Source organism: Dendrobates tinctorius, unplaced genomic scaffold (genome assembly GCF_039654945.1).
Source record: "Dendrobates tinctorius isolate UK_male_01 unplaced genomic scaffold, ASM3965494v1 ptg000028l, whole genome shotgun sequence".
Taxonomy (NCBI): domain Eukaryota; kingdom Metazoa; phylum Chordata; class Amphibia; order Anura; family Dendrobatidae; genus Dendrobates; species Dendrobates tinctorius.
In genome coordinates, this window is record NW_027361696.1 from 14,603,755 (window position 1) to 14,614,437 (window position 10,683).

The 10,683-nt window shown below is 47.4% G+C and overlaps 1 protein-coding gene across 2 annotated transcripts in view; it reads left to right on the forward strand.

The window, feature by feature from the left end:
• NECAP2 (NECAP endocytosis associated 2) overlaps positions 1-9,522 on the forward strand; it is a 28,343-nt gene extending 18,821 nt beyond the window's left edge. Inside the window, exons 8-10 of one of the 2 annotated variants that reach the window (XM_073570263.1) lie at positions 1,299-1,437; positions 1,552-1,639; positions 1,740-3,285. In XM_073570263.1, the coding sequence (XP_073426364.1) occupies positions 1,299-1,437; positions 1,552-1,639; positions 1,740-1,782 (270 nt within the window). In that variant the 3' untranslated portion in view covers positions 1,783-3,285. Of the gene's footprint in view, positions 1-1,298; positions 1,438-1,551; positions 1,673-1,739; positions 3,286-9,323 lie in introns of those variants that run through there. The other variant, XM_073570264.1, reaches the window with a different exon arrangement.
• Positions 9,523-10,683: the final 1,161 nt, after the last annotated feature.

Sequence of the window (10,683 nt, forward strand, 5' to 3'; positions counted from 1 at the left end):
AACATGCACACGCAGGAAGCACATCGTTACCTCCTCCCATCAGCGCCCGTGTCGCCAACTGGTTGGCATGACAACCCGGGGTTAGGAGAAGACCCCTGTTGTCATTGCTGAATCGCTATGAGCGCCACCTGGTGGTCGCCGCTCATAGCAAGTGAGTATTTCTGCTACATAGAACAAGGCTGCAGCCCTGCTGTATGTAGCAGAGGCGATCGGACAACTTCAGTTTCAAGTCTGTAAAGTTAAAAAAAAAAAAAAGTTTTTAAAAAAATAAAAATAAAGTTCAAATCACCTTCCTTTCACCCCATTCAAAATAAAACAATAAAATATACACATATTTGGCATTGCTGCATTCAGAATCGCCCGATCTATCGATATATATAAAAAGAATTAATCCATTTCCTTGCCTGAGGAGGTGGTGATGGCGAACTCAGTCGAGGGGTTCAAGAGAGGCCTGGATGTCTTCCTGGAGCGGAACAATATTGTATTTTACAGTTATTAGATTCTTTAGAAGGACGTAGATCTGGGGATTTATTCTGACGGAATATAGGCTGAAGTGGATGGACAAATGTCTTTTTTCGGCCTTGCTAACCATGTTATGATGTTAATTGGTAAAAGGCGTAGCGAGAAAAAAAATCGAAACACCAAAATTACATTTTATGGTTGCTGCAACATTGCAATAATGGGCGATCAAAAGAGCATATCTGCACCAATATGGTATCAATTAAAACGTCAGTTCGGCACGCAAAAAAATAAGCCCTCACCCAACCCCAGATCCCGAAAAATGGAGACACTACGGGTCTCGGAAAATGGCAATTTTTTTTTTTTTTTTTTACAAACTTTGGAATTTTTTTTCACAGATACAAAAAAAAAAAACCCTAGACATGTTTGGTGTCTATGAACTCGTAATGACCTGGAAAATCATAGTGGCAGGTCAGTTTTAGCATTTAGTGAACCTAGTAAAAAGGTAATCAAAAATAAGTGTGAGATTGCACTTTTTTTTTTTTGCAATTTCACCGCACTTGGAATTTTTTCCCCGTTTTACGATATGGTAAAACCAATGGTGTTAGTCAAAAGTACAATTCGTCCCGCAAAAAACAAGCCCTCATATGGCCATTTTGACCAAAAAATAAAAAAGTTATGGCTCTGGGAAAAAGGGGAGCAAAAAATGAAAAACCGAAAATAACCCGGGTTGTTAAGGGGTTAAATTTTATGCCTCTTTTACGCTACAGCTATTTTTGATTCTTTGGAGGATACCTGGCTATGTATTCTGCTGCAACGTGTGCCTTCTCTCTCCTCAGAACATGAAGAAAAAAGATGGCGCCTCTACCGCTGCTAAACCGCGACCACTGAGCTCCGGACCCAGCCTTCTGCCACCGCCGCCGGGCTCCAGGACCGCCTCTCAGCAGAGCGCACCCCAGCCGACCGCGGCCTCAGCAGGTGAGGGTATGATTAGTGGTGCGCCCCCAGGATTCCTGTGTGGTCAGGCAGTGGAGACGAGCTGCGTCTGCAGGCTCTGTTAGTGACTGCCCCCTCTGATTTCTCCTCCTCCAGAGCTGCTCTTGGATATCGGAAGCTTTTCCTCCAGTGCAGAACCAGCTGCTTCAACCGATGCGTGGGGCGACTTCACGAAGGCTGCTGGGTGAATTGTGGTCACAGATTGTCCTTGCTTTGGGTGTGTGTGTGGAGGACGCAGGGATCGTTCAGGTGTTACACCGTCTGTCTTTTTTTGCTCCTCACAGTTCAGCCTCTGGACAGCCGAGCTCCGGATGGGTGCAGTTCTGATGGTCCGGACCCTGTGCCCTGTGGGGTCTCCATCTGATGGATCAGAACAGCACTGGACACTCTTGGATCTGGTGAACAATGATGGTGGTTCTGTTGTTGCACCTTTGATGGCGTCTGATGATGGTTTGCCGTTCGCGTCTTGGGTTGAACTAGAACTACTGTCTTCTGCTGCTGGGATCAGCTTGTTCAGAACCTCACGGACCTTTGTGGTGGAATGCGGTGAGCCGAGCTATTACAGGACGTCTGAGCTGCGGCCATCTGACGCCTCCCGGAAATCCTGAGGAGCCCTGAAAACTGTTTACTGAAAATGGCGCCACTAAATGGTCGCCGACTAAACCCATCACCAAAAAGCTAATCCCAAAACGTGACCTCCAGTGACATATGAGGTGGCCAGTCTGCTATTCTGTATCAGGGAAAGCTGTGTGCCCCCGATATTATTTCCAAGACCCCCTAGCCTTGCCTGCAGGTAAACATCCCATACCACTGGGTGACTGGTGTTGGAGACTTGGTGGCTTTTCTACAATCCTGAGAATCGGCTACTGCTCTGTCCCTGCGGTCAGGTCTAGACTTGTGACCCCCCATTTAAGTGCCTTATGATGGCGCCCCCATGTGGTGCCATGACCTGAGTAAGTATAGATTGGGATCTTCAACCTTCCCCTCCGAGCCCCCTCAGCCCCGCACCGCCTCCATGTTTATATATTTTCTTTCCTGTTGGATTTTTGGTGCAATGAATATTTCCAAAGATTTTAAATGATTTTATACAAGAAGTCGAATGTGAAGAGGAAGATGAGCGAGCGACTCTAGGAATCCAGCCCAACACGGGCTCCGTACACATTCACAGGGTATCCTACACTCCAGTCACCTCGGGAGCTGCAGTCGCCCTCGTACTCCGGTCACCAAAGCTAGAGTTTCAGTCCCTTTACGTCTCATGTTCTAGTCACAGCAAGAGCTGCAATCACTTTGTTTCATACTCCAGTCACAGCCAGAGTTGCAGTTACTTTACGTCTCATACTCTAGTCAGAGCCAGAGCTGCAGGCATCATTCCGTAGTTTTCTGTGTTGCCCCCCGATGGTGACTGTGTGAGCCCTGTAGGACAAGGTGCAGCAAATGATCCATCCCCCAAAATACAGTACAGCGAGTATGAGCTCATTATCGGCGAGCGATTGTTGAGTGCAGCTCTAGATGTGATTGCGACATATGTGGCGTACACATGACCGTCACTCGAGAAGTAATGAAACCTTTCCAGAGTGACTTTGTTGCAGCTTTACCTGTGATTGGAGCTTAGAAGCGCGGCTGCCTTGGCTGCAGAGCTGACAATGTGCCCCGTTCTGTAACATTCCCATCTCTGACCAGTTGGCCTTTTTTCTATGTCTGCGATCTCCATTTTCGGCTTTTACTAATAACTGCGTGATTTTCTGGTTTTTGGGCTTTTAGTTTTTAATATTTGTGAAAATCTATGAAGATTTCTAACAGTGGAATAAAGATATATTTAAGTAAATAGAAGTCTCGTCGTCGTTCTCAGATCATCGTCTTCCTGGTCCTGCAGGATGGCGCCATTACAATGCCCACATCCTGCCCGGCATGTCCGCTGTCAGTCCTTACCACAATTTGTGCATGAAACAGAAAGCTCAGGATGAGCAGCACTCCCCACATCAGGTTGCTGAGGAGCAGGGAATGGTGTATATCAGGATGGGGGTTGTGGGTCGCCACCTCCTCGATATCTCCAGTCCTCCTATATCTGCATGTTTCTGTTTGACCTTGATTTTGATATTTTTTTTGTACTCTATCATTTCTGCTGCACATGAATAGCTGCTGTATAATGGGATGGCCTCGACCGTGTGGGGTCCTTAACTTTCAGTATTGAGAGGTGAGGGGATCTGATAGAGATGTGCAGGATACTGGGTGACACGGATAGAAGTGTGGCCCGGTAAACAGCGCCTGTGGTCTCGGGCCATCCTGTACCCCCCGTGGTACATTGCCAGTACCCTCACAAGGTATGTGTGCCAGCTGTGCCGCCCCTAGAGTGCACGTGTCGGTCATGCTGTTGCCACAGTGTGGGAGTCCTGATTTGCTTTTAGGAATATGTATGACGGCCATGCTGTGCTGCCTCCAGGGTGTCTTCCACCCTATGTGACCATGTGAGTTGTTACCTGCCCCTCTCGCAAGATCCTGTGAGTCAGCCTGTGCCCCCAGTCTGTACCCTTGTTAGGGAGTGCCACTAACTAGCAGGCTGTAGTTCCTTGTGGTCCTACTGTGAGTCACAGTGCCCCCCTGCGTGCCTGTGTTAAGGTTGTGCCCCAATTGTGAGCCAGGCCCTTTGGGTAGGTGCAAGTTTATGCCTCTATTGGGCCTGACCCTGTGGGTAGGTGCAGGCTTGCGCCCCCATTGTGAGCCATACACTGTAAGTAGGTGCAGACTGTGCCCTCATTGTGAGCTGGGCCCTCTGGGTAGGTGCAGGCTGTGCCTCCATTATGGGCCCAGCACTCTGAGTAGGTGCAGGCTGTGCCCCTATTGTGAGCCTGGGTCCTGTGGGTTGTTGCAGGCTGTACCCCCATTGTGAGTTAAACCCTGTGGGTAAGTGCAGGCTGTGCCCCCATTGTGAGCCTGGGCCCTGTGGCTTGGTGCAGGCTGTGCCTCTATTGTGAGCTGGACCCTCTGGGTAGGTGCAGGCTGTACCCCCATTATGAGCAGGGAGCTCTGGGTAGTTGCAAGCTTGAACCCCTATTGTAAGCTGGGCCCTCTGGGTAGGTGTAGGCTGTGCCCCCATTGTGAGCTGGACTCTCTGGGTAGGTGCAGGAGGCTTGTGCCCCCTCTTGTAGCTCTATGTTCCCCCCTCTTCTCATAGCTGTGCGCCCCCCTCTCATGGCTCTGTGCCCCCCCCATAGCTCTATACACCTCTGTACCGCCTCTTTTGCACCCTGCCCCTGTGGTTTTGGGGGTGAGGATGGACCATCGCTCCCTCTATATCTGGGTTTGGTTCATTTGCTGGTAGATCAGAGCCTCTGCAGCTGCTGTAGCACAACTCCCAGCATGCACACAGTGGATGTTGGGTCCGGGGCTACCAAGTATTATAGGTACTTTATCCTAAAGGGCAGCTCTTCTGAGTGACTGGAGTCACACCTTAATAAGAGGACAACTGCCACTGCGGGGTCCTACTTATGATATAACAGGAGAAACATTTGTCCTTTTTCCCACTTAATAATGACCTTTTGATTCCCCTGATGAATCCCCCTTATTGGGGAGGAAACGTGTAGGGAAGAGATATTTAAGGTATGATGGGTTTACCATAGCAGCACACACTAGGGGACTGTCCTTGTGAGGACAGGAGCAATGCAGGGGCACGACAGGGAATAATAGAAATCCCCTTTTTCCCTTGGAAACAAATGTACTGGAACTCAGGTCCTGCTCCTGTCCTTGGTGAACCTGCCACGGGCTAAACGTCCATTGATGAGACCAAACTAATTTTTATATGGAGCACGCTTATGCACGAGCACTTTATTGGTTATGTGTATCACATGGTCCAGAAGTATTTTTAATATTCATGAATAAGTTAAATTTTATTTAGTTTTTAAAGGACTTTCATAGCTATACTCAGCGAGTGGGCAAGAGGTCACGGCCCCCTGCCCACCCTCAGACCACCGCTGCGGACCTTATCCCACACACCAGGGTGTTGCCTGAGAACCCCGTCTCCCCTGCACACCACAGCCCCATCTGGGTGTTATTTCCTCCCCTCCGCTGCCTGTCAGTGAATGGAGACATTCTTATTACACCCAGAGCCGTAAACCTGGAAGTGCTGATGGGGTCACATCAGTATCGTATCCCGAGGGTGCCGTGCTGGGCGACCCCTCTAACTGCTACTGCTTACCGGCAACATCGGTATACGTACAGCCACTATATCTTCTGTATATAATTATATAGAGCTGGTATAACCTGGGCATCTCCTGTATATAATTATATATGTACAGCCGGTATAATCTGGGCGTCTAGTTACAGGTGCTTCTCACTAAATTAGACTATCATCAATTCTTCAATACAAAAAGTGAAACTCATATATAGTCATTACAAACAGTGATCTATTTCACATGTTTATTTCTGTTAATGATTATGGCTTACAGCCAATGAAAACCCAAAAGTCATTATCTCAGTAAATTAGAATAATTAACAAAAAAAACACCTCCAAAGGCTTCCTAAGTGTTCAAAAAGGTTCCTTAGTCTGTTTCAGTAGCGCCACAATCATGGGGAAGACTGCTGACTTGACAGATGTCCAGAAGGCAGTCATTGACACACTCCACAAGGAGGGGAAGCCACAAAAGGTCATTGCTAAAGAAGCTGGCTGTTCAGAGTGCTGTATCCAAGCATATTAATGGAAAGTTGAGAGGAAGGAAAAAGAGTGGTGGACAAAGGTGCACAAGCAACTGGGATAACCACCTTGAAAGGATTAAGAAAAGGCCATTCAGAAATTTGGAGGAGATTCACAAGGAGTGGACTGCTGCAGGAGTCATTGCTTCAAAAGCCACCACACACAGATGTATCCAGGACATGGGCTACAAGTGCACAGATGGAAAAGATCCCACTCCAACGAGCACTTCATCGCATTCAAACAGTCCCTCACTACTTTCAAGACCACACTCGCCACAGCTAAACAAACCTACTTCTCATCTCTCATATCCTCCCTGTCTCACAACCCTAAACAGTTATTCAACACCTACAATTCTCTCCTCCGCCCCCCCAGCAGCTCCTCCCTCCCCACTAATCTCAGCTGAAGACTTTGCCTCATTTTTCAAGCAGAAGATTGATAACATCAGAGACAGTTTTAGTCAACAACCCCCAGAGCCCTTCCTCCCGGCTTCCCAGCCCTCCACCTTCAAAACCAACTTCTCCACCATTACAGAAGATCGACTCTCCACTCTACTCTCAAGATCACATCTCACCACCTGTGCACTTGACCCGATCCCATCCCACTTCATACCAAACCACACCACAGTCTTCATCCCAACCCTAACCCTTCTCTTCAACCTATCACAACTGGTGTTTTCCCCTCAAGCTTTAAACATGCCTCCATCACACCTATCCTCAAAAAGCCCTCTCTTGAGCCATCCTCTGCATCTAGCTATCGCCCTATATCACTTCTCCCCTACGCCTCCAAGCTCCTGGAACAACACGTCTACCTTGAACTGTCCTCCCATCTCTCTTCTTGCTCCCTCTTCGACCGCTGACAATCTGGCTTCCGGTCACACCACTCCACTGAAACTGCCCTTACTAAGGTCACCAATGACCTCTTAACCGCCAAGAGCAAGCGACACTACTCTCTCCTCCTCCTCCTGGACCTGTCGGCTGCCTTTGACACTGTGGACCATTCCCTATTATTACAGACTCTCTCATCCCTCGGCATCACAGACTTGGCCCTATCCTGGATCTCATCATACCTAACAGACCGGACATTCAGCGTCTCCCACTCACACACCACCTCCTCCCCTCGCCCCCTATCTGTCGGAGTCCCACAAGGTTCAGTCCTTGGCCCCCTGCTGTTCTCCATTTACACCTTTGGCCTGGGACAGCTCATAGAATCTCATGGCTTTCAGTATCATCTCTACGCTGATGACACACAGATCTACATCTCTGGACCAGATATCACCTCCCTACTAACCAGAATCCCTCAATGTCTGTCCACTATTTCATCCTTCTTCTCCGCTAGATTTCTGAAACTCAACATGGACAAAACAGATTTCATCATCTTTCCCCCATCTCACGTGACCCCCCCCCTACGAACCTATCAATTACAGTAAATGACTGCCAACTCTCCCCAGTCCCACAAGCTCGCTGCCTCGGAGTAATCCTTGACGCTGATCTCTCCTTCAAACCACATATCCAAGCCCTTTCCACTTCCTGCCGACTTCAACTCAAAAATATTTCACGAATCCGTTCATTCCTCACCCAAGAATCTGCAAAAACCCTAGTCCATGCCCTCATAATCTCTCGCCTTGACTACTGCAACCTCCTGCTCTGTGGCCTCCCCTCAAACACTCTCGCACCCCTCCAATCTATTCTAAACTCTGCTGCCCGACAAATCCACCTGTCCCCCCGTTATTCCCCAGCTTCTCCCCTCTGTCAATCCCTTCACTGGCTCCCCATTGCCCAGAGACTCCAGTACAAAACCCTAACCATGACATACAAAGCCATCCACAACCTGTCTCCTCCATACATCTGTGACCTCGTCTCCTGGGACTTTCCCGCACGCAACCTCCGATCCTCACAAGATCTCCTTCTCTACTCCCCTCTTATCTCCTCTTCCCACAATCGCATACAAGATTTCTCTCGCGCATCACCCCTACTCTGGAACTCTCTACCACAACATATCAGACTCTCACCTACCATCGAAACCTTCAAAAAGAGCCTGAAGACCCACCTCTTCCGACAAGCCTATAACCTGCAGTAACCACCGATCGACCAAACCGCTGCACGACCAGCTCTACCCTCGCCTACTGTATTATCACCCATCCCTTGTAGATTGTGAGCCCTCGTGGGCAGGGTCCTCTCTCCTCCTGTTCCAGTTATGACTTGTATTGTCTAAGATTATTGTACTTGTTTTTATTATGTATACCCCTCCTTACATGTAAAGCGCCATGGAATAAATGGCGCTATAACAATAAATAATAATAATAATAACAAGTGTCGCTTTCCTTGTGCCAAGCCACTCGTGACCAATAGACAACGCCAGAAGCGTCTTACCTGGGCCAAGGAGAAAAAGAACTGGACTGTTGCTCAGTGGTCCAAGGTGTTGTTTTCAGATGAAAGCAAATTTTGCATTTTATTTGGAAATCAAGGTCCCGGAGTCTGGAGGAAGAGTGGAGAGGCCACAATCCAAGCTGCTTGAGGTCTAGTGTGAAGTATCCACAATCAGTGATGGTTTGGGGAGCCATGTCATCTGCTGGTGTAGGTCCACTGTTTTATCAAGACCAAAGTCAGCGCAGCCGTCTACCAGGAAACTTTAGAGCACTTCATGCTTCCCTCTGCTGACAAGCTTTTTGGAGATGGAAATTTCATTCTCCAGCAGGACTTAGTGCCTGTCCACACTGCCAAAAGTACCAATACCTGGTTTACAAACAGCAGTATCACCGTGCTTGATTGGCCAGCAAACTCACCTGACCTTAACCCCCAAAGAGAATCTACGGCATATTGTCAAGAGGAAGATGAGAGACACCAGACCCAACAATGCAGATGTTTTAAAATTAAAACTTTTTTGATTTTATTCTAATTTGGTGAGAAGCACTTGCATATGTACAGATGTTATAACCTGGGCATCTCCTGTATATAATTACTAGCTGAAGAGCCCGGCGTTGTCTGGGCATAGTAACCTACTGTGGTTAGTTATAACAAAGTATAATGATTATGTTGCACATAAAACCATTTCACATCATATATTCAACACTACAGATTCGCAACACAAATTAACTAAACGATTACCCAAGTATTGATAGTATTTTATTTTCAACTCATTCAAGAGCCTTTTGATAAACAACATGCTTGGTTTTTCCTTTCAGTGCAAAGATGAACAGATTTTTGGCAGTTCCAACTCTTGAACAGATCACGTAAAGTTGACCATGAGAAAAGCATGGAGATTGCAAATCGATCACTACTACTTTCAAGGACTGTCCCTGAGCATTGTTAATGGACATTGCAAATAGCAGTTGAACTGGAAACTGTAGGCGTTTAAAATAAAAAAAAAAAAATCAGATGGAATGAGTGGAATTCTTGGAATGAAAATGTCCTCTCCTTTGGTACATCTGGTTTCTGAGCTGTGTATCTAACCCTATCCTGTGTGATAATGTCTGCTGAGCTGTGTACGTAATCCTCTCCTGTGTGATACTTTCTGCTGAGATGTGTATCTAATCCTATCCTGTGTGATGTCTGCTGAGCTGTGTATCTAATCCTATCCTGTGTGATACTGACTGCTGAGCCGTGTATCTAATCCTATCCTGTGTGATACTGTCTGCTGAGCCATGTGTCTAATTCTCTCCTGTGTGATACTGACTGCTGAGCCGTGTATCTAATCCTATCCTGTGTGCTGAGCTGTGTATCTAATCCTATCCTGTGTGATACTGTCTGCTGAGCCGTGTATCTAATCCTATCCTGTGTGATACTGGGCTCCCCCTGCAGTCTGTGTCAGAGGGTGGTCTGTGTCGGCACGGTAATAAATTGTGTTATTTCCAGCTTTACAGAAGGACGATAACACCATAGAAATGATAAGAATAATAGGCCTCAGTTACCACAACTGTCTACAAAGAAAACTGTTGCTGATAGCAACCAATCACAGCTCATTTTTCATCTTTTAAACAGCTCTGGGACAGCATGGCGAGTTTTGAGTGGCGACTTTTGTGTTTCGACTTTTATGTGGCGAGGCTGGTGTATGTCTGGTGAAATGTGTGCGGAGGGTGGTATATGTGTTGAAGCACGTGGTAGTGTGTGGCGCACTTTGTGTGTGTGTTCATATCCCCGTGTGTGGTGAGCATCCCATGTCAGGGCCCCACCTTAGCAACTGTACGGTATATACTGTTTGGCGCCATCGCTCTCATTCTTTAAGTCCCCCTTGTTCACATCTGGCAGCTGTCAATTTGCCTCCAACACTTTTCCTTTCACTTTTTCCCCACTATGTAGAGAGGGGCAAAATTGTTTGGTGAATTGGATCGCGCGGGGTTAAAATTTCGCCTCACAACATAGCCTATCACGCTCTCGGGGTCCAGACGTGTGACTGTGCAAAATTTTGTGGCTGTAGCTGCAACGGTGCGGATGCAAATCCCGGACACACATACATACATTGAGCTTTATATATTAGATATACAGTGGGGAAAAAAAGTATTTAGTCAGTCAGCAATAGTGCAAGTTCCACCACTTAAAAAGATG